Below are 24,837 nucleotides of genomic sequence, written 5' to 3' on the forward strand. Positions count from 1 at the left end.
CATAGCAAACTGACTCAAGTAATCTGAATATAGGTTTAGAGAGTAACTGCAAGTCTTGTAACACCAAGCAGTTATGATTAGCAGTAATGACAATACATCCCGTTGTCATTATGAATTTTAAGTGTATTTGTTAATTAAGGTCTAACTACCAAGAAGTTATTTTAATCAGAAGGTAAGATAGAAACAGTTCATCCTATGTAATGGCACAGTGCTTATGTTATGTATCACATTACACCAATCACTTACTCAATACCATGTGGAAATCCTCAGTCTTCAGGGTTCTCCATGAGATTGGCCTAAATTACCAACAGATTTCCTCTGAAACAGTGACCTCCCTAGACTGTTACAATCCTTAGAAACTATGACACTGTCAACCTCAAAGCATGAAACCTATGGAAGCAACAGGAGGAGTTCTGATGGCAGCTGGCCTAAGCCTATGGAACTCTTCTCTGGAAGTGGTGAGATTTGTGGTCATCACTTGTGCAACTAAGCTTTCCCACAGCCACATCACTGAAATAATCAGCTTAATATGGAAAAAAGATGACTACTATGTATCGATATCTAATCCTTGCTGCCTCAGAGGGAGGAAGAAAACAAAAAATGTACCAAATGTAAATCTTTATGCTGTAGTAGTGATTTGTTAGGAACACAGCTGTTATGGTAAGAAGGATTATATAAATTAATAAACACACAAGATTAAATGTAGAGCATAACTTAGGTCTTCTCTATACAGGGAAAAGCCCTGAATAACTAGTGAGGAATAGCTATTGCTCAACAGCTATTCTGCATTAGCTCCATGGGTGGAAACTCTTATTCCACACTAAGGGCAGGCCTTCACTACCCCCCGGATCAGCGGGTAGCAATCGATTGATTTATTGCGTCTTGTCTAGATGAGATAAATCAATCCACAAATGCACTCCCTGTCGACTCCGGAACTCCAGCTCGCAGGAGGTGGAAGCGGAGTCGACAGGGGAGTGGAAGCAGCCAACTCGCCGGTGTCCTCATGGCCAGGTAAGTCGACCTAAGATACGCCGACTTCAGCTACACGAAGTTGCGTATCTTAGGTCGACCCCCACACTAGCGTAGACCAGGGCTAAGAGTACCTTTGTGTAGTTTAAGTGAATCCACTGTCAAAGTTAGGAGTTAGTGTGAAATAACTATTGCCTTCTGAGTTCACACCATAGCTGTTATGCACTAACTACCCTGTGAATTCCCCATCTAGACAAGCCCTTAGATTGCAGACAATACATTTTATGTATGCAAACTGTTGCATCGATTATATTTACAGTATAGAACTGTTCTAATATGGCGAACATTCAATTTTTAGTGTAACTGAGGAAAAATAATTACCACTAAAAACTGCTACAGGGTTTTGTACATACTTTGAATAGTCAAAAAGTCTGCTGTCCCAAAGACTATGCGTTCCTCTAGGACCGGAATGGAAAAAGCAGGAATCTGTACCATCAAATTTGTTCAGACCATCCTCAGAGTTATTTGATGCATGGCTGTGTACAACATCCAATAGAACAGTAATTCCCAATGAGTGGGCAACATCAATCAATTCCTTCAGATCATCTGGGGTTCCATAACGGCTGCAAGCATGAAAATACAATGCATTAGGCAGAGGTAACCTAAATTTAAAAAAAAAAAAAAAAAAAAAAAAAAAGGCTGAATACGGTTTATGCAGAAAACTATACATTCAGAGAGTTAATAGATAAAAGCTTACATAATTTACTAGGGAACTCCCATGTAGTGGGAATGATCGATCATCAGATAGTCACAATTCCCCCCTGTTGGAGAAGCAATTGTGCAATACAAACTGACAAAAAAGACATTTAAACAAAACAGTACACTATATGCTGACTAAATTATAAATCATCATTTAGGCATGTTCAAAGTTTTAAAAAATAGGGTTGCCCCCAAATTTGAGCTTTTTCCTCCAATTACTTCAGGGAAAAAGAAAAACAAACAAACTAGTCTTGGATATTTATGAAACACATTTCAACTTTTACAGACTTACTTTTAAGCAGTTTAATACACTTTGCACCTGTACTTTTCATATTTAATGTAAACTATTTTCTTATTTAGTATACAAACTTCACAAATTTCTATATGATTAGAATTAAATAATCCATTACTTGGAAATTACTATGGATTCAAATGAGTATGAAATAATGAAAATAACACCCCCGCCCAAAATTTGCCACCTCTTTGCAAGTTGTTATCTGACATTTACTTACTTGGTACCATTATTAGAGTTCACTTCATTCTTTTAAAATCATCAAAGGCTGTTTCAATATACAATGTGCAATTTGTTCAGCTAAATAAAACCAATTAAAGCTTCCTAAGTTTTTCAGTTTGTCACTTTTCTTCTTGATGAAGCTTAAACATAACATTCAAATTTACCTTCATCTTCTTGAACAATTTATCTTTAACCATCGCCTATTTCTACAAGCTGATGGGCCTCAAAGCCATCTAAATACAGTTTGCTATGAGTATGAAATAAATTTAATTCCTATAGGACGTGCAACTAGTCATTTCATTACATGACTACCCTTTTTGTAAAGCAAAATGATTAAGCAATACCTGTTATGAACAAGCACCTTAAAGATGCTTTTATTTACCACAACAAAACATGCTGGACATCATTTGTGAGAATTCTCAATTTTGCACAACAGATTCTATGGATAAAAAACACACAGCTGAGATCCTAAAGTGCAGAAGCTGGGATCAAAATGCTTTACTAATTAAAATTTCTCATGACCTTTCTATTGTACTGTACACTATATTAAACTTTTATATAGAACTGATAATTATAGACAGCTGGTTTGATTTATTAGAAGGAAAAAACTCAATACAAAGCAAGGTCTGGATATGTCGTCAGAATTCTTACAGTGCATTAGATTGTGCTATTTGTCTACATTTAAATACTATTTCACCAACCACAGAAAGAAGCGAAAGTGTGCATAAATCCTTAGAAAACATACCTTGATGCTGCAAAAAAACTTGTGATTTGATAACCAAAACTGGCATAGTAAGCATGTTCCATAATAGCCATCAGCTGAACACAATTGTATCCTGTTAAAAAAATCCCACAGTTACATGTCTAAATAATAATTTGACATAATTAACTTTTCTAGTATTTCAAATATGTCTGAACTACTTCTTTCTCCTTATTTTATCTGGTTCTAAATCTCTAATGTCCAATTAATAATTAACGACAGACTCAGTCTTTCTTAAAAGTAACGCTATTTTAACATTTTATACTTGTATGACCTTCCCATCAAAAACGGGAAGGTCAGTTTCTCAGGTGATCTACATATGAATAGATATATTGAATCTATCAGTTTGAACAAGCAATAAAAGATATGCAAATATAATCTTAATATTCTGAAGTGAAATTTACACCACCAATCTGCATGTCCTGAACTTCAGATGCACTTTTGATATTTACAGAGTTGTCATGAAAGCAATGTAAGAGTAACTGATTAATAGTGCTATATCTTGTGCTTTACCAAGATTTTTCTTAATATTTCAAACACATTTTATTTCAGTCTTTAATCATTACATATTTTCTTTCCAAACTCATTTCTCTCAAGAAATCTTTCAAAAAGAACATTAAAGCTGTATAATTCTGTTTTGAGCTTACTGAAGCAGCTGAGAACCAAGAAAAACGTTTGGGGTTTGTTTTTTGGTCCCTTATTCAACCCAAAAGTGTTTCACTATGATATTAAAAGAAGAAAATCTAAAGGGAAAAATTATGTTTTAATGATGAAACTGTGGTACCTAAAACAAATCTCTGCTAAGCTAACTCTAATATCAGCAAAAAAATGTCCTATCAGCAAGCGATAACCTTCAGGTCTATTTGAAAAGCCTGTTGAGACCACAGCTTCTCTTTATTATTTGTTTTAACTCAAATCCTCAGCATATCGTTTAGCCTATGTTTCCTCCTAACTTTATCCTGTTTATTTAATTTAGCTATGATGTCATGCTTACTTTTGCCCTCAAAGTCAAACAGTTACTATTAAAAAAATGGGCTGGCATTACCTTAGCAATTTGTCTAAGGTATATAGCCGCTATATAATTGAGGATCGTTGCATGGTTACCCACAGCATTTTTGTAAATAAACAGTACAAACTATTTGAAATGACTATCATTTTATTTGCTTACAATTTATCTTGTTGTTTGCCTTGTGTATATTTCTTCACACTTTTAATATTTCAACATTCTGACAAAAAGAGTGCCCCTTAAGAGAATTATTAAAAATAACAAATCCTTAAGTAGGTCTGGCTACAAACAGGTAGATACAATTTAAATCAGGCAAATGACTGATATTGTGGATACATTTATATTATTGTTATTTTGTTGTCTGACACCATTTTACATTATATCCATGACATTCCTCCTCCCCTAAGGAAAAATCTGTAGGCAGAGTTGCATGCTTTCAGATTTTCATTGAATATATTAGCCTCCTGGAAAGCAGAAGATTAGTTTACAAGAGAAAATAACAGCATCACAAGATCAAGTGTTAACTCTGTATTTTTAGCTTATTTTGGTTGGGGGTCCCCAAATACAGAAACTTACTCACTCTGGCAGTCAGCTTAACTGTAGTGAATGACGAAAGCCTTTTTTTTTTTTTTGTCAAACACTGACTTTACTATAAATCATTATAGTTTATTTATGGCTGGTTTTGTTAGTATGTGGATGAGCTCTGTGCGTATTTAGTGTTTGGCTTCATATCTGGTTTTACTAGCTGTCATTAATATGCCAACATTTGCCATAGATACCAAATACGGTTAGCATAGTTATTTCCAATTCCAAATACCAGTAGGGCATATCATCATTGTAGGGTAATGGCTAGCAAGTGCTCATGTAATCTTTTATGTGCCAAAGTGCAACAACTCAAAGCACAAAATAAGATAAATAATTAGCTTTTTTTTAGATAATCATTCCAACAATTTCATCTACAGCCTATACAGTTACAATAATACACCACAATTCTTTCCTAAACAGAACTGCTCATGTTAATTGCTATGTAATACTAGAACATTCAAATTATCACTTTAAAATTGTCACACTTCACATAGTAAACTTAGTAAAACTAGATACAGTACTTTTTCTATACATATATACAAAAATAAAAATGTAGCTGGTACATTGGCAAGTAATCTGTTTTCAGTTATTTGTAATGAGTGTCTGGCATTAATACAGCTTTGTTTTCAGACTGAAAGTAAATGACAAATATTTATCTAGTTCTAAGGAATGAAATTTTACTTAAAACTGTAAGAGACAGTATCTTTGATCCATATACCCTAATTCCTGTCCACTTCATTTCATTATTTAATTAAAGCAATTATTAGTACCCTAAAAATAAAATTTCTATAGTACATTTAAGCTTCATTCCCCAAACCCCAAGACACTCCATTATCTTTTCCAATAAGAGCAGAGACTCATTATTAATTTCTCTCTATATGCATCTCACCAAGAAGCATGTTACTTACCAAGATCCTTTATTTTAGGTAGTATGTTATACGTAAAGTTTTTATAAGAAGCAACTTTCCCATCTGGGGAAGCAATTCCCACGTGAGATTCATAAATTCTTAAGCTTTTTGGTTTCTTTGGTTGAGGATGTTTGCGCTATTGAATAGAAAATGGTTGTCATTAAAGCATAGCATCTGAGAATATCAATCTTGTTATATAAACACACCGTTTACACAAGTAAGAGAAAAAAGAACCAGTATATTCATTTTAAAATCAGGTAAGAAAATTGTAATGCAACATATTCCCTCTAGATTAATGCAATTAAAATTGTAAATACAAAAAAAATACTCCAATATGGAGATTGATCAATTTCTTTGATTTTTTTTTCTTTCACTCTTTACTTGACATCCTTACGGTCAGTACTTCCATCAATACATTGATGCAATGAAGTTAAGTGCTGATTTTGTGAAAAAGTTACTTTAAAACAGCACACAGAAAACTGGTCTGCTGATTGTATTCTTAGTCAGATCTGCTCAATTTAATGGGGAAAAAGAAGTTTTTGGGGGTTTTTTTTGTTTGCTTTTGGTTTGTTTGTTTTTTTTTTTTTTTTTTTTTGAGGGGGAGGGGTGTTTTTTTTTTTGTTTTTTTTAAGTAAAGCACATTCTTCTGTCTAGTGCAGGACATAAAAATTCCTTTGTCAATATCAGGTAGAAAAGTTCCCAGCTGAGTGGAACTGAGTTTTACAGAATATAAGCATTCATTAAGTACAGTTCGAAAGACAACCTTTCAAATGTTACTACCAAAGTTGGTCAAAAAACCTCTGAAAAAAATTCAGGTAAGGAGTTTGTTTTCCAAGTTGATTTTTCCCCCCCCCAGGAAATTTGTTGGGATAAAATTTTCCAAGTTTTGAATTTATTGTCTCTCCTCTCTCCCTCTCCCCGTTCCTTTCATTCTCTTGCATTCAATGTCAAAAAGGACTCATGTCCAAGGTTTTCACTACCAGCAGCACCAACACAAATACAAACTTTTCCCCATATTTTTTTCAAAATTTCTCCAAATTTGGAAAAGGTTACAGGGTGGCAAAGTCACTGCATTTCATTTTCCTTTTGTCAGCTGAACTTTTCCAAATTGGAAAAGTTTTTTGAAATAAAACTTTTGAAAGAGGGTTGAAAAAAGCCCAACAAATATTTTTCTGCACACAGTGGCCAAAAAATAAAAGGGGTGGGGAGAGGGAAGAAAGGGGGAAAGAATAGTTATTTACTCTGGCTCTTTGAGATGAATTGTCCACATGCATTCCACTTCTTGTCCACATATGCCCCATGGGAGGGGGACTGTATTTTTGGCTATCAGTGTCCTTTGGGCCATGATTGCACTCTAGATGTCCCCCTGGCCTCCCCACACACCTGCGGACATGGTGAAGTAGGCTCAACAGCCTCTCAGTTCCTTTATCAATAAATAATCCAGGTAGTATAGAACTTTGTAGTGAAAGAAAAGGATGGCAAGTTGTGGAACGCATCCTTCCACCAACCTAATAGTGAGAAGACTTCTTGCAGGACTTCCACCATCATATCCATATGATGCTTTATGTATAGATACATGGATTTCAACTTCTCTGCATACAACATAGGTAAAGTCTGGCATATTGAGACATGGGTGCAGAAGGCCATGTCACCAAAGAAGGATGCATCTGCAGGGTGAGCCTGCAGATTAAGGAGTCCTCCTATTGCCTGGAACCTCTCCTGTGGTAGCCAAGCTCTTGCTGACCTCAGATCTAACATTACTCCTATAAATTCTGTAGTTTGGGTTAGCAAAGTGAGGATTTTCCCATGTTCATTTGGAGCCCTATGTGGTAAAGGGCTGTAAGACAATGTGAATCAAGCTGGTCATTGATCACCTGCTGGGAAAATTTTACCCAGATCAGCCAGTTGTCCAGGTCTGAATATACCAGACTGTAATGTGTTCTTAAGTGGGCTGTGCCTGCTACACTCTTGCTGAATATGTGTTGGTGCCATGCAAAGACTAAAGGGTAGGACCATGTATTGGTAGTAAGTCCCTCACTATGAAGTATTCTCTCTGTGCTAGGTATATGGACAGACAGAAAGAAGCATCCCAAAGCTGAGAACCACAAATCCATCTTGAGTATTTAATGAGGGGATAATTGAGACCAGGGTTAGCATCCTGAACTTGTAGTTATGGATGAATCTGCTGTGATATCAAAGTCTATAATCAGATGCCAACCTCCGTTCTTTGGGAATAAAAAGTAATGGGAGTTGCAAGTTGCAAAAGGGTATCTAATTCTTGATTTAACAGTATCTTGTAAGAGGGGTCCCTGGAAAGGAAAAGGGAAGAAGGGTTGGGCTAGTATGGGCCTGGAATTGGTTAAAATACCCCTTTTTAAAATAGTTTTCAGGACTCAGTCGTCTTAGGTGATCTGGTTCCAGGATTCCTCAACAATTAAAAAAAAAAGTGGTCATTAAGTGTGTGCGCGTGCACACACGTATGGGGGGGGCAACGAGGGGGTATAACTCCTGAAATGGTTCTGATTAGTTCTTGATGATCGAATAAACTTGTTGCTGTGAAGCAGCATGCACCAAGGATGCAGTGGGAGAGGGTTTCCTGCACTGGAGCCTTTGCTCCTTCCATTGTGGTTCCAATACTATCTGTGGGTGACAGTAGCAAGGTGTAGATATCCCAAAGCATCATCAGGCTGAGGCTGTGATCTGCTTTCTCCTTGGTGCTGGCAAGAATATGCTCAATGAGCAGAGAGTGGCTCTCAAATCCTTTAATGATTAAAGGCCTTCAACTGTTTGCACACTGATCAATCACAAACTTAAAATTATTATTTTTATTACTATAGCACCTATGGAAGGTCCTCCGTTGATGTTTGGGCTCTTTGGGTATTCCACACGAGTGGAGCCCGGAAGCCCTGTGATGAAGCAGCCATTGTTATGTTTGGGCTATTAACTGTCCTTTGAGCACTACAGATTTTAGCTCCTCCCTGTGTTCCTATGGGAGCTTTTATATTAATTGTGACACCCTTTTCCCAGGTGAGATAGTTGTATTTTAACAGAAGATCTTGATAATTTGAAATGCACATCTAGACACAATCTGGGGAATAGATTTTTCTACTAAAAAAGTCAAGTTTGTAGGGTCCTTCTCTGTGTGTGTCATATTTGGAGACCATCGCTGTTTGGCTCTTTCATTCACTGCTGTCACCACCAGCGTTTTGAGACTCAGTAGATGCAGAAACCTTAAAAATTTCTTTGAGGGAACTTGATAACATGTATCAACTTACTTAGATGTGGGTGCCACAGATGCTGGGATCTGCCACAACTTCATAACTAGTTCCAATAACTCCTCATTGACAGACGTGGCAAGTCTACCATGCCTGGAGGAGGGCAGACGATCTAGTCATTTATGAGATTTTTCTTGCAATACCTCCACATGAATCTCCAGGGTGTCTCCCATGCAGCATAAGTCGTCTCAGAAGATCCTAAAATCATCCAATTGGCTAGGAGTAGAAGGGATGACTGCCTCATTGATTGAAAACAAAGATATTGCTGCTGGAAATAATTGATACTCACGTTCCTACATGTGGTGTTGTTACTAAGTGCACACTCTACCATAGCAAAGTGAAAACTGACCAATCATTGTTAGTTTTCACTACAGCTATTCAGAATGCTGCAGACAGCAGAGATATTGAAAAGAATAAGACTCATTTCATTCTGCTGCTGAAGAGAGGCTAAGAACAGAGGCTCAGGGGGAAAATATCATATCCAACACTCTTCAGCACTTAAGGGGCTCAGGGAAGTGATAAACTGATGACAACACTGGAAAAAAGACACTGATCAATTATGAGAATAACTGCGTGAAATCAAGATAGCAAAAAACAAAAGCAAAAGACACAAATAGTACATTACACTTAAAACAATCCTGAAGAGTAAGCTGATCAGCCAAACAGCGTTCACTGAGCTCCCACATATTCCTTTAAACTGCAGGGGACAGGTCCATGTGGGCACAGCAGGACATCTTTTTTTTCAGTATGGCTTTAGGGCTTGGTCTGCAGACCAGCAGATTTCAAGTACATTTTTTTCAAAAAACAATAAGTGCATTAAAATAGGCGCTTACAATGGAAATGTCTTCTCATGCTTAACTATAATATTGATACACCATGTGCAAAGTAACTCATGTTATAATTAGAATGCACCCCAAAAAATAAAAATAAAAGGACTGTGACATGACAGAAATCACATCATAAAACATGCCTTGCATGCACTTCTAAAAGCTTCTGAAATATAAAATAAGCCTTACTAGATATGGCAGTGGTGGTTCCCAGTGTATCCAATCATAATTCACATTTCTATCTACGCGTGCTACATATTTGGCCCAAGGTGAAATACGGTAGAGAATCTCTCCATTTTTACTACGGATCACCACCTAGAAAATAAAGTGAAGACATAAGAAATCACTATAAAGTCATGTGTATACAAGCACCCATACAGAAATGGAAGTCTGTTCTCAGTGATAGGAGCGCCAGAGGAGAAAAGATTCTCATGTTAATTCATACAGCATAACAGTGTTAACAAAAATTAGCCAGATTTTCCTATAAACTAGAAGACAACTGTGGCGTTCTACATTACTTGATTCTTTGAACATAAAATAAAAATGCAGCTTTGTCATCATTCCATGCAAAGATGGGGTTAGCACAGCAGATGGAACAGAAATAGGAACATATCTAGTGAGAAACCCTGTATTAGAAGATTAACAAAAAATGAAACTAGGGGGTTTCACAGTTTGTAGCTTCTGTAGGCAGAGCACACTGCACGCATCAAGGGGTTCCTTGCATTTCTCCATTCCCCCTACCAGCTCTCTCTATGCCACCTCCCATCTCTCTCTATATCTGGGGTTCCTTGTAGCTCTCTTCTTTCCCCTCTTTCATGCCAGGAGCTATGTACCCTCCACACTCTACTCCACACATACACACACACCCCGCCCCCCAAGGAAGGGGCTATATGTGGGCCCCCATTCCTCCATTTGCAGACAAACAGAAAAACCAATGCCATTAAAAATGCTGATGACCAATAAAAATCCATCAGCTATTCTTTTGGATATTACCTTCATAAATTCCTTTTTAATAATGATTCCTAGCTCTTATATAGCTCTTCTATAGTTTAGAAGAAAGTTGGAGTGATATTGTATAGATCAGAGTTGCTTATGAACAGCACAAGCCCATGGCAATGTCTCTGCCACAGACAGGGTAAAAGGAAAAGAAAACCTGCTATTTGTGGACCTAATCTGTCACAGGAAGAGAGAAGAAGAACACTGTTGCCCTTCACTCCACATCTTGCACAAACAGTGGGGACTCCCTGGCTTTCCCATACATCTGGGGATAAGGAGAGGTGGAGGGGAAGCAAAGACAGTGCCTGTCCTACAGCATCATCACTATGAAAACAAACAAGTTAAGGCTGTCAGGAGTAATTTGTGTGCACTACTTTACATTCTGGACCTTTAAAATCTTCCCGAAAGAGACTGAGATGTAGGATTTAAGCAAGGCATTAGCGGGAAAGTAATGGGAGCTCCTGAAAGAATAATGCTGCAATGGGGTGGCTACGGAAACAGTACTATAGAGGTTCTAGGCCTCGGAGGATACCTTGGAACATGTGATTTTCCAGCCAAGAGGTGGACATCTATGAAGTAGGAAAGCCACACCCTTGCCTCTACTACTTGAAACTGCAGGAGCTCGGTAGCCTGAAGGTCAACATTTTCCACCTGCTTTTGTATTTTACACATGCATTTATTTACATGTGCATTTTGCTTGTAATTAAGTAATTTGCTCCCACATCTTTCTAGGAGGATTGTGTCTGGAACCCATCTTGACAATGGTTGTGGGAGAGAGGTTAAGACCTTTCAACAGAGTAAAAGAGTAATAACCCATATGTTGAACTTTTTCAAGACTGACCAGGTTGGCATCCAGTCCAAGACTATACTGTGGTTATGTCCTGATCTATGGTGGTGTCTTTCTTAGGCCCTCAGGAGCTACCTGCCTAGCAACCATAGCCTTGTTCCTGCACAGAGAGACAGGTTATTGAGCAGATTCCACTTCATCACCATATTAAAAAGCGGGGGGAGAAGGGGAGGGTAGATAGAAACACTGACTGGGCTCTCAGTCAGTCACCAGGGATTAGGTTGAGCCTCCTAAGATTAAATGGGATTGCAGCTCACAGATTCTTGCCACCTGTCTGTGTCACTGCTGCCGCTATGGATGTGCCATAGTGCTTCAAGACTATTAGGGCTTGAAAGAGTAGCAAAGTGAGTAAATGAAAATGGTTTAATATTAGTTGAAGCTAACAAAGGATAGGTGATCAGGTATGGGAGGATCATCATAACCGTGTCCCCATTTGTTCAGAGGCATAGTGCAAGTCTGTGAAACAGGCCAGATAATTTGAAAACAGACATTTAGCTGAGGATGGAATGGACTATGGTGACACTGGAATTTCCAGACTGGATTAGTGGTCCAACAGCAGAGCCACTACCAGATGCTTCAGAGAAAGGAGCAAGAAGTTCTATAGCAGACAGTGGTGGAGTAGCCTGGCCACAAGAAAATTTCCTCACCACCCCTGCAGTTGTTGGTTGACTTATATACCCTAAAGCAGGCCCTATGAAAAATAGATATTTAATCCTAATCAATGCAACTCTGGATATTCTCACTATACACATAAATCTCCTTTTTTTTAATCCTAATAAATTTGTCTTTTGTAATACGCGACTATACATGTTGTTCACATTAGCTAAACTCAGTGTGGGGGGGGGGGGAGGAGAGGAGACAGTATTCCAGTTTCAAATGTGTTGCCTTCCTCTTTCACTAAAGTGTCTACACTGGGTGTTTTGGTTTTTGTATTATAAGAAAAGGCAAATGAAGCACCTCACTTACTTTTCTCACACCATTCATTGTTTGTTTTTTAAAAATAGCCCCTTTAGTTACATAGGAGATAAAAGGTGGCCAATTGTTTTTTAGTCTCTTCACACAAAAGTCTTTGAATGCATCTAATAATTTTTGACCAGTCAGTACCCTATATTTCTGTCTTTTTTAAACACAAGTTGACCAAAAATGGGGGTATGTCCTCCACCTGGAATACTATTGTTTTATAGCTGTATGTAATAATATGTTGTACGACAAAAACTGGAATGGAAAATATTAAAAAATTATAATCAGACTAACCTAGTTGGCTTTTTTTGGCCACCATTGTACATTGAGCTGAGGTTTCAATGAGCTGTCCACAGTAATGTCCAGTCTAAGCGATTACAGAACCCAACATCTGAGTAATTCAAATTATTTCTTCCATAGTTCTTTACTTTGAGTTTGTCAGTAATGAGTTTCTTCTCCAATATAAATGTACTGGGGCTTTCAAAAGACTTCAAGTGGCATGATTTTCCGTTACCACAATCACACAGGTTTGTCCTTAACCCATCACATTACATATCCAGTACAAATGTCTGGAGGAAAAGGCAACAATCAACTAACCGCTAGATATTCCATGTATTTTGAGAATCCAACTTATTTTCAAGTAACAAATAGTTATTTGAACTGCACAAATTTTCGGTTTCCAAAACACCAGCTGAGAATGCAAAAGTATTACAAAGATCAACTTTGAAGTGATAAAATGGGCTTGGTAAATGTAATAGTCAAACTAATTTTAAATCTAGTAAAATGGCTTATTGAGATCAAACTATGAAATGAAAAATGCTCAAAGAAACAAACTAGATTCATAGTTAAAATTCACATTAACCCAGATTCTTTGGCACTTAGCTAGTTCTACTGTATGACACATTTAGATAAACAACATAGCTAACCATCAAACCATATTCCATGCACTTGGAATCATTACAGCTTTTTGTATTTCAGTACCATGGAGATTCCAAAAATCATTTCGCTTTTGCCAAATTTCACATATATAAAAAATAGACTAATTGAATGCACTGGGTTAATAGGATTGTAGAAATTTCTTCTGAAGAGCTCATCTCATTTCAGTCCCCAATTCCGCTGCTTTCATCTGAAATAGCTATTGGAATAATATTTATTTAAGGGAATGGATAAGCTTCTTAGTTGATAATTATACACCTTTACATCTAGAATCCTCAACAGGTAAATAAATTGCTTTTCAAAATATTTTATATGTAGAATAAATTTGTTTCTGACATAGTACTCTCAACATGCAATTGTACACAGGCTGTGCTAATGCACAGCAACTTAAGTTTCTGATCTTTACATAGCTTTATAAAACTTGAAATGAATGATTTATATTTGAAGGAGGTAAGAGCAGACTATTGATCTAATTCATTTTTGCTCTAAGCTTTTATTCTAGGACAATTTAACTTTTAACATTATTATGCAAAGATATAAAAAACCTCTTAGCTCTAGTGAAAAGGGCACATTTATTGAAGAAGAGAAGACACATAATTTAGTTAACTTTGCAGATGCGAGAAGAGTCTCCTAAAAAGGGCAATTATCTTAACAAGTAATCAAAAAGCGTAAGTCTAGCCTCTCACACTAAATGATTTTCCTCAGTAGGGCTCTTTCTCAACGAGGGGCATTTTCCAAAATTTTCCTAACCCTGTTGTATCTGATTTAGCCACACCATTGTTAACAGCACTATAACCCCTACTGTTGCCTGAACCAGCTGCTGCTGCCATTTTAAACAACACAATGGAACTGTGCACTGAGCTGGAGCTTAATACCATGTTGATTGGATAAGCAAGTACACCTAGCAGCATTAAAAATAACAAACATCCAGAGCCCAGTTTACACAACAACTCATGATGCTCCTAATGCTAGTGGAGCTGAACCCATGTTAATAACGGTCGTGAACTCTTAGAAGATTGTTTGGGGCATAAATACCCACATGTCCCAATCTTAGGAAAAAAAAATCTAAGTGCAGTTACACAAATAACCCAGTACCTATGAACTGTGGTCTGAATGAGAGCTGGCTAGTTGATGCTCAGTCCTGACAAGACCACAGTATTTGTCTGTTGGAGGAAGCAACTAGAATAAATTGATAAAGGATTATCTTAGCACCCCCAAATGAGGAAGCATTTCTGTTATTTGTCACACAGGCGCACACTTGAGTGGTTTTATTAAACCGTGGGTAACTGAGGATAAAGGTAGTCACAGTCATTTTCAATGTGCTCTGAGCAAAGAGAGTATGACTTTCCTCAGGGGAAAAAAACTGATTACAGAGAATCACAACTATCACTTAGAGACTTGATTACTTCCATATAAAGTGCATTACAGTAAACTTTGGACCCATTCCGAAGCTGGAGTAGAAGACAGTCGCTCCCTTTATTAACTGGCATTTCATAGAGGCAATTTATTGTGCAGGTGCTCCATATTCTGCTTGGGGCACCAGAGAACTTAAGTATTTGGAACAAGATAAAGGAGCTGGATGTTATACTAGATAAACAGATATCGGGTCAGCACAACAGTCCTCACCCATTTACCAGCAAGTGAAATATTGCACAAAGAAAAGTCTGTATCTTAGGGAAGACATTTTTTGTCTTTTCTGCTAAAATTTCTTCTTAACAAGTCCATCAGAGGATTTCCCTTGTCTGGGATGTGGAAGACTTGGACACAGACTCTTCACTATTTGGAGAAATTGCAGGCTATATTCAGGAGTATCTTCTGGTTTATAAAGGTTACAAGTAAGTGTTGACTAGAACCTGGTGTACTTGATAGGACCACCTAAGAAGCAAAATAAGACCCTTTTACATTTGGATGGGTTTTTAGTTTATAGTGAGATCATTCCTTGGGCCTCACTCTCACACTCAGACCCATCATTAAATAGCCCATTGGGGCATTTTGATGCTAGATTGCTCTTTTAAAACATATAATCTTGTAGTTTTTAAAAGAAAGTAACCACATACAACACAAAAATATTTTTTCTGGTATGCTATTTTAAAAAGCAACAATGTAAACACCTAATTAAATAGAGAACGCATATTCTTTTCTACGTACACAAGGATAAGACCTAGAATTACTGTTCTATATTTAGGTTAGAACAAGTTTATAACTGCACAGCTTCGAGTACTGAATTGTATATTGAAATAAATGGTGGAAGCATAGGCATTTGTCTGTTTACATACACACTGTGCAGGACCGTGCACCTTTAAAAATTATTATTTATGTCGACTTGTTGACTCGAGAAACACATTGCACGTGCAAAATTTCTCATTTTTTTCCCCAACAACAGAAGTAAACAAACTTTCACCATTTATTTCCACAGCAAAATTTCCACCCCCTTTCACCAAATCACACATTCCTCACTGAGGAAAGCATACCTACCACTTTTTAAAATGAAAATATGAGTATATGTGGCTGGCTAATTTTGAGCATGAGAGGTATTTTGCCTAAGGTAAACATTCCTGGAAAATAAAGGCTAAAGCCAAATATTCGTCCTAATTCATAACTAGAGTATTCACTGTCAAATAGAAGATACAGCTGTCCCATTTGGCTTTCAGTTAATGTCACATCATTAATATCCTTTGTATGGCATTTCTACTGCAACCACAGCAGTCTGATCTGGGATGAAAATTGTTGTTAAAGTGCACTATTATGCAGAATGAGACTGTATATTACAAAATAATTAAAGCAACTGCCTCTTCCCAGAGTGGAAAAAAACTATACAAACCAACAGAGGAAGACAATCTCTATCCCAAAGAATGCAAAGTGAAGTGGCTATCACGTACATTATAGCAACAGAGGAATACATTTTTTTTTAAAAGGCAATTTAGTGTGCAATTATTTACAAATGAACTAAGTTTGTCCCATCCAAAATACACACATCAGGCATACTTCATTGTAAAAGATGTAAAATGTTAACTAATAATAATTTTAAGTAATTAAAATACGTGCTTGAGTAGTTCCAAAGGAATTCATATATTTAATACTCTCAGCATTCCATCTACCCCAGCCTTTAAGTTTGATCAAGAACTACAGAAAGGGGAACATTATGCGGTATCACACCATTTAAAGGGTCAGCCATGGCTTTATTCAAACACACAGTTAACAAATAGCACAAAACCAATAAGGCTTATCTACTAACCACAGAGCTGTTAGGTAGCAAGGCGGAGGTGGCTGCCACCCAGGGAACCTACAAACCCCGAGTCTAGACCTGCTGTTCCTTACAGCCCCGTGGTAACTTCAGTCCAAGCCCTGTCATTCTGCAGTGTGAACGCAGGTTAAGCCACAGACCCAAATCAGAAGGTCTGTGTAGTACAATATGGACATATTAGCACAACTATGAGACCAGAGTCCAACAAATGTAAACTTATGTTTACAGTGCAAAGTGAACGTTCAAGCACTGACTTGGAAACATCACATTCACAAGCCCAGGTCCCACAAACTAGGTTTCAGTGTGCTATGTATACATATCCTTTTCTAATGAAGGTATCATTGCAGGAAATGTGTATCCTGAAAAGCAGAGGGTAGCCTGTGCTGACAATACATGAACTGGGACAGATACTGCTGCATACTTGCTAGCATTATCAACTTTTATAGCTAAGGACAAGACACAATGGCTAATGTTTGTTAGCAGTTACAGTATAAGCATTTCCTTAGAACTCTAGCTTAGTCACTGAAAATATTTTGTACTTTTACTAATAGTCTTGCCAAAACAAAGATTACTGAACTAACCTTACTAAACACTCAGGAATTGCTCCTTCACACCATATAGCCAGCACTCATAAATACAGTAAACAGGTTTCAGAATAGCAGCCGTGTTAGTCTGTATCCACAAAAAGAACAGGAGTACTTGTGGCTCCTTAGAGACTAACAAAGTTAAGTTTGAGCATAAGCTTTCGTGGGTTACAGCCCACTTCATCGGATGCATAGAATACAACATATAGTATAAAGATTTTTATATTATATATATATATATATATATATATATATATATATATACATACATACACATATACATACACATATATATACACATATATATATACACACACACACACACATATATACACACACACAGAGTGATAGATCCGGACCAGTGGGGAACAGGAGTCTGGTAGAAGGCAAATATACTGGCCACTGGATGAACTGTTTTCTGTTCCCTGAGTGATCAGAGCAGGGCTGCACTAGAGCAATCAAGAACCTGCTGGAACCAATTAAGACAGGCAAGCTAATTAAGACACCTGGAGCCAATTAAGAACATACTACAATCGATTATGGCAGGCAGACTAATCAGGACACTTGGTTTAAAAAGGACCTCCCATCAGTTAGGGGTGTGTGTGCAAGGAGCAGGGAGTGAGAAGGCATGCTGCTGGAGGACTGAGGAGTACAAGCGTGATCAGGCTTCAGGAGGAAGATCCTGCGGTGAGGGTAAAGAACGTGGCCACGGGGAAGGCCATGGGGAAGTAGCCCAGGGAGTTGTAGCTGTCACGCGCCTTTACAAGAGCCACTGTAGACAGTTGCAATCCACAGGCCCCTGGGCTGGAACCCGGAGTAGAGGGTGGGCCCGGGTTCCCCCCATGCCCCTCAACTCCCTATTTGAGACAGGAGGAGGTGACCTGGACTGTGGGTCCCACTAGAGGGGAAGGTCCATGGCCTATCCCCCGACCCACTGGGTGGGTCAGCAGAGACTACGGGGATTGTTCTCCTCCCTTTCCCCATTCTGGCTAGTGATGAGGTTAGCTGAGCGAACAGCAGGTTTGAGCCATTAGCAAAAGTGGTCAAATTGAGGGTGGTCGTGAATCTCGGAGGCAAGCAAATCCGCCAATAAGCGCAGGACCTACCAAGGCAGAGGGGGAACTTTGTCACAATACATACAGAGAACATGAAAAGATGGAGTAAGAGGCTAATTAAGATGAGCTATTATCAGCAGGAGAAAAAAACTTTTGTAGTGATGATCAAGATGGTCCATTTAGACAGTTGACGAGAAGGTGTGAGGATACTTAACATGGGGAAATAGATTAAATATGTTTAATGACCCAGCCACTCCCAGTAGGTAGGGTAGTAGGGTGTCCCAATCCTTCCCGTCTCGACTTACCACTTTCCTCATCATTGCCTTGAGGGTTCGGTTAAATCTTTCTACCAGCCCATCGGTTTGCGGATGATAGACTGAAATTCTCAGGGTATGTATATGGAGCAGTGTACAGAGGTCCTTCATTAGCGTCGACATAAATGGGGTACCTTGGTCTGTTAATATTCCTTTGGTAGCCCCACTCGGGCACCACCAACTCTTTAGCTATCATTTTAGAGGCAGTGTTCCACAGGAGGACGGTTTCTGGGTACCGAGTAGCATAATCCAGAACAACAAGTATATATTGGTAGCCCCGGGCTGTCTTCTCCAGGGGTCTCACTAGGTCCATGGCTATTCGCTCGAAAGGGACCTTTATGATGGGAAGGGGTACTAAAGATACCCTCAAGTGGGGACGGGGACTGTGCAGCTGACACTCCAGGCGGGACACACAGTACCTCCGCACTTCTTGTACTCCGGGCCAGAAGAATTGTCACAGGACCCGTGCCAGGGTCTTCTCTACCCCCAAATGCCCCCCCCAAAAGATGACTATGGGCCAGACTTACTTCAGCATTCTGGTGTTTTTGAGGTGCTAGGATCTGTTGTACCTTCTGCCCCTGTACTGGTGCAACCCGGTATAAGAGATTCTTCTTCATTATGAAGTAGGGTCCTGGTCCCTGGGTTTTCCCTTCCACGGGGACCCCATCTATTTCGCTCACCTCTTTCCTAATGTTGTTGTACCTTGGGTCTTCAGCCTGGTCCCGTCCAAAATTTCCTCTCCCGGGGCTAATCTGCCCGAGATCTAGGGGGCCAGTCTCTGTTGCCTCTACTGGTTCAGAGGCGTTAGGGTGTGGGACAGACTCGGGTGCTTCTCCCTCCTGGGTGGCCTCCTTTTCAGCTGCTCGAGTCCACCTACCTACGAGAGCGACCCTCTGGCTTTGGGCCAGTATTCGGATTCCCAAGGCCTTAGCTGCCCTTCTTTACCTTTTCATCTTTCTACCTTGTCTGGGAGTGGAGAACAAATCTGGGGATATTTCAGAGAAGATTGGGGGTTGACAGTCTACTGTGGATGCCTCACTTACTTCAGAGCTTCCCCCTTTCTCCAATTCCCCTACCGGGAGTAAGTCTCCAAACCCTGGGAAGTCCCTCCCTATGAGCACCGGGTATGGGAGTTTAGGGACTACACCTGCTGCTACCTCAGTAGTGTTCCCCTGAATCTCGATTTTTACTGGGATGGTGGGGTAATAACCAACTGTCCCATGGACGCATGTTATCCCCATACGCTTAGCCCACAGCAGCTGACTATGCTTCCCAAGCTTCCCGAGACAAGAGTGATAGCACTCCCCGAATCAACCAGTTCTGTGTTCTCTACCCCATTTAGCTTCACTGGTCTGGTGTATATATGTGGGGTTAGTGAGACCCCCACAAGGTGGATTAGGGAGCATGGGTCTGCCCAGTTCCCCAGGTTACACTGCATAGGCTCCTCGGCACTGGGACACTGTGCAGCTATGTATCCCCACTCCCCGCAGGCGTAACATCTGTATGGAGCCCTAGGCCTTCCCCGGTCTCTTGGTTTGGGTAGTCTAACATCACAAAGCTCTTCCCCCTCAGTGTTCCAACCCTTTGTGGCTTCCGGTGGGCCTTCAGCCCCTCTCTTTTTCCACCTGGGCTTCTCCTGGTGGCCCAGTCACACGAGCTCTAGGGCTTGGTGCTGCTAGTTTAACCTGGGGTGCTTCTTCCTTAACTGGTCAGGTCAGCTCCCTCGCCGTCCTTTGCCTTTCTACCAGCGCGACAATCTCATCATAGGTGGAGGGTTCGTTCTGGCTTACCCAGGTGTGAAGGTCTGGTGGTAGTCCTCTCATGTACCGACCGATGACAAGAACTTCTAGTATCTCCTCCAGACTCTGGGACTCAGCTCGTAACCACTTCCGTGTGAGATGGATGAGGTCATACAATTGGGACCGTGGGGTTTTGTTTCCTGGTACCTCAACTCATGATATCGTTGGGCCCGCACTGTGGTTGTTACCCTAGATCTGGCCAGGATCTCTGCTTTCAGCTGGGGGTAGTCTGCCACAGCCTCTTCAGGCAAATCATAGTAGGCCTTCTGGGCCTCCCCACACAGGAATGGAGTGAGGATGCCAGACCACTGTTCTTGGGGCCAAGCCTCCCACAGGGCTGTCCTCTCAAAGGCCAGGAGGTATGCCTCTACATCATCCTCCCGCGTCATTTTCTGCAGCCAGTTGCTGGCCCCTATGATCTGCGTCTCATCATGGCCGCAGTTCAGCTCTGTAAGGGCCTTTACCTGGTTTTCCAGTTCCTGCAACATAGCCCAGTCTTGAGCAGCCTGGTCCATCAGCAGGCGATTAGTCTCTTGATGCAGCCACACTGCCTCCTGTTGGGCAGCTGCCTGGACACGGGTAGCCTCCTGCTGGCCAGCCGTGGCTTGTATCAGTGCCCGCACTACCTCCTCCATTGTGGTAAACAAACAAACAAACAAACAAACCCTCTTCCTTCTCCCCCCAAACACCCTCCTTTTTCCGCCATGCTGTGGACACCAGATCCCACTGCTGACACCAGTTGTGACAAAGTTCCTCCTCTACCTTGGTGGGTCTTGCGCTTATTGGCGGATTTGCTCACCTTGGTGCTTCATGGCAGCCCTCAGTTTGGCCATTTTCGTGAACCCACAGTCCAGGTCAACTCTTCCTGTGTCTGACCAGGAGTTGGGAGGTTTGGGGGGAACCCGTGCCCACCCTCTACTCCGAGTTCCAGCCCAGGGCCCTGTGGAATGCAGCTGTCTAGATTGCCTCCTGGAACAGCTGTGCGACAGCTACAACTCCCTGGGCTACTTCCCCACGGCCTCCTCCCAACACCTTCTTTATCCTCACCATAGGACCTTCCTCCTGGTGTCTGATAATGCTTGTACTCCTCAGTCCTCCAACAGTATGCGTTCTCACTCTCAGCTCCTTGCACCTCTTGCTCCCAGCTCCTTACACGCGCACCACAAACTGAAGCGAGCTCCTTTTTAAACTCAGGTGCCCTGATTAGCCTGCCTTAATTGATTCTAGCAGCTTCTTGATTGGCTGCAGGTGTTCTAATCAGCCTGTCTTAATTGTCTCCAGAAGGTTCCCGATTGTTCTGGAACCTTCCCTGTTACTTAACCTGGGGCTAATATATATGCCTTCTATTACTCTCCTGTAGCCATCCAGCATGACCCTGTCACAGGTTAGCTTGCTGGAACTTCTTTAGCATCTCTTCATCTTACTATATGTTCCATTCTAGGCATTCGATGAAGTGGGCTGTAGCCCATGAAAGCTTATGCTCAAATAAATTTGTTAGTTTCTAAGTGCCACAAGCACTCCTGTTCTTTTTACAGTAAATAGTTGCACTGTAACTTAGGTTTTGTTAGATAACTAGTCTATATATATTTACTGAATTCTGTATAAACATTGAAATATTGAAGGTTTTGTTAATGCATAGAATTTGAGATTGAACTCAAACAAGAATAACTTTGTTTGAACACATCTACCAACATCGGATGGCAATTGTATTATTACTGTTATGAGAAGGATTAAAGTTGCAGCAGTAAGAAAATAAAAGGATTACAGATTAAAAGAAGCTTCACTGATGAAAAAGATGTAGACTAGGTCTTAATTTTTATTTTTTTAATTTATAGAGCACTCTTTCAATAATATGCCTCAATTCTCTGCTCCCTGGCCCCAACATTACAAGAATTCCTCTACTCTCCTGTGATGTATAGGTGTTTCTCTTCTGGCCAACCCAACATATGCTCAGTCCCACCTCATCTCCGTGTGTTTGCATCTGCATACTGCCTTTTCAATTTCAATGTTGCTGCTACTGCACTACCTAGAGAAGAACGTGCATGTGATGAACTTCTCCCAGAGCAGTGCAAGTGCAATGCAAGTGAAACAGATTATGCACAAGATATCCCCCCCCGCCCCCTTCTAATCTTTCTATTCCAGTAACTTTAGGTTATTTTTTAACAGTACATGCCAAGTTTTCTTTAGGAAATGTAATTTTCAAGTGAACCATATCCCTTTAAATGCTAGAATGGAATAAATTAATCTGCTTCTGCCACAGACTTTTCACTGTAGAGAATATGGGCTTGAATGCAAGGAGGACAGGAAAAGAAATATTTGAAAATAGAGAGCTACTGTCACTGAGGTCTTGTGGACTATTTGTACTTGAGAGCCAGTATGTTCAACATATCCTCTACAAAATTTCAGGAATTATCGAAGATTCGTACGTTTGCAATTCAGCAAATCTGTTACAAACTATATTGTGGTTTGTAACACAGAATGAAAAAAAAAAAGAAAAAAGAAAGCAATTCAGAAAAAATAGTGGAGACAATTGACTTGAGATTTCCAAAAACAAGCTAATAAATTAGCTGCTCTGAAACACTGTATTATTTCATTACTTTTATAGCTTGAGAACACTTGAAATGATTGTTGGTAAATGTGGCTTTTTAGCCAGTGACTAAAATAAATTGGCCATCACAGACTACCAATATTTAGCATAATGATAGAGTGGACCCAGCTTTAATATAAATATGCAAATGTCAATGAGTTATTTACAAGGACAGTAAATAAGAAGCTATTATCTCTATATTCTAGAATTTATAGCATTCCATTAGCTTCACATGTGTGTATTTATGAGACAAGATTATCTGAATACAGAAACCACAACAGCTTGGGCTTTGCATTTAGAAAGCACATACCTCAAACAGATAACAAACCTGATCTGAAAATAAGCATGATCAGACTACTAAAAACATAGTATTGCCTTCAAACAGCAGGAACGTGCCCATAAAACCCTCTTTTGGAAAGTTTAAGTTAGGCTTTGTAACAAACCAGCCAGTTTTTTTATATTATAAAACACCATGTTTTTGCAGAATAAAGTGTTCCCCCTCCCACTTCCTTAAGTCAGTGATTGTGCTAAAGGAGGGAAGGAGAAAGCTGACAAAAAGATTTTTCTTCATGAGATATTGCTGTATTATACGGTATAGCCAGGCTGACCATTTCTATATTCATGACAAATAATTATTTACTTAGAATAAAGTAAACTTGTCAAGAGCAGGAGACTAAGTTTATCAGAATTTGGTCTCTGCCAACCTAGGTAGGTAAAGCATATAAATACCAAATCAGTTGGAGATCAAAAGCAGTAAAATCCTGGCTGAAGGTTTAGTTTTAAGAAATGCAATTCCAGTTCAAATATATACTTTTAATAATATACATTGCTACTGCTCTACCTCAGTCAGCATTGTAATCTGAGGAGTGCCCGTTCCCCATTTTCCTCTCCCTATGTTGCTATCTTTCTCCATCTGGCCACTTCAATTCACTAAAGAAATAAAAGCAGAAAGTTCTGTAGCCACTGTGGAGACTCCTCTCCTTAGCTCTTTAGTTCCCCCATTACTCAACAGACCACATATAAAGCTTGGTTTTCCTTCTTGAGCAGTACTGGCCTTTTCCTATTTCCAGTAGATAGATGAGCAGTGAACAAGCTTTTAAAAGCACAGGAAATTGATATTTGACCATCACTATCCCCCACCCACTGCACATACATAAAAATGGATGGGATTATGCTGGTAGTGCTATCCCCCTCTATATGTGGGCTATAAATCAGTTGTTTTGATTTCTGAGCAATAGCACAGACCAATTAACTCAGACAGAAGAAAATGAGACAAATGTGCTTCGAGTTGATTTAAGTTAATAAAACTGACCTAAATAGAGAGTGAAATAACCCACTTCTGGTAGGTAGCTGTGGAGTGTTTAGTTTTCCTACTCAGTCTCAAAACAGAGTAAGAGGAACTACCTTAGACTTGATGCAGTCTGAATAAAGGGATGAGTTCAAACTTCTACATAGTTTGAAATTTAGACAGAACTTCTAAAAAAAAGTTTACATAGTCACATTTGTCCAAATCTCAACCTAATTCACTGAAGTTCTCCCTCCCCAAACTCTCTACTCACAAGATCTTGATTAAAACATAAAAGTTAACCAGATGAAGTCCTGCAAACAAACCCCAAGCAATAGCGTGTGCTGAGGAGAAGATTTTTGGGGGGGGGGGGGTCAATTTCTTACTTTTTTAAAAAAAATATGTATAAATTCAATATGGAAATTTAATGTGTTAAAATAGTCTCCTGGTGTCTTAACTTTGTTATCGATATACATTTTATAAATGTTGCTACTCATTAGCATTTGTACTAATTATGAATACTCTAATATCTGCTCAAGAGGACTTTGTATTTATCTGCTCTTATACAACAAACGTATCAAAGGAGCAAAAGATAATCTCAAACAGGTCATGCCTTGGTTTTCCAAA

The 24,837-nt window shown here is 39.6% G+C and overlaps 1 protein-coding gene across 2 annotated transcripts in view; it reads right to left on the reverse strand.

The window, feature by feature from the left end:
- The window catches only part of GBE1 (1,4-alpha-glucan branching enzyme 1), a 266,210-nt gene that overhangs the window by 128,373 nt on the left and 113,000 nt on the right, over positions 1 to 24,837 (reverse strand). For both annotated transcript variants that reach the window (XM_074971654.1, XM_074971664.1), the window contains 4 exons: positions 9,793 to 9,918; positions 5,502 to 5,637; positions 2,988 to 3,078; positions 1,383 to 1,592 (listed from right to left, as the gene is read on the reverse strand). In XM_074971654.1, the coding sequence (XP_074827755.1) occupies positions 1,383 to 1,592; positions 2,988 to 3,078; positions 5,502 to 5,637; positions 9,793 to 9,918 (563 nt within the window). The remainder of the gene's footprint in view (positions 1 to 1,382; positions 1,593 to 2,987; positions 3,079 to 5,501; positions 5,638 to 9,792; positions 9,919 to 24,837) is intronic.

The sequence above is a fragment of the Natator depressus genome, chromosome 1, assembly GCF_965152275.1.
Source record: "Natator depressus isolate rNatDep1 chromosome 1, rNatDep2.hap1, whole genome shotgun sequence".
In the NCBI taxonomy this organism is placed as follows: domain Eukaryota; kingdom Metazoa; phylum Chordata; order Testudines; family Cheloniidae; genus Natator; species Natator depressus.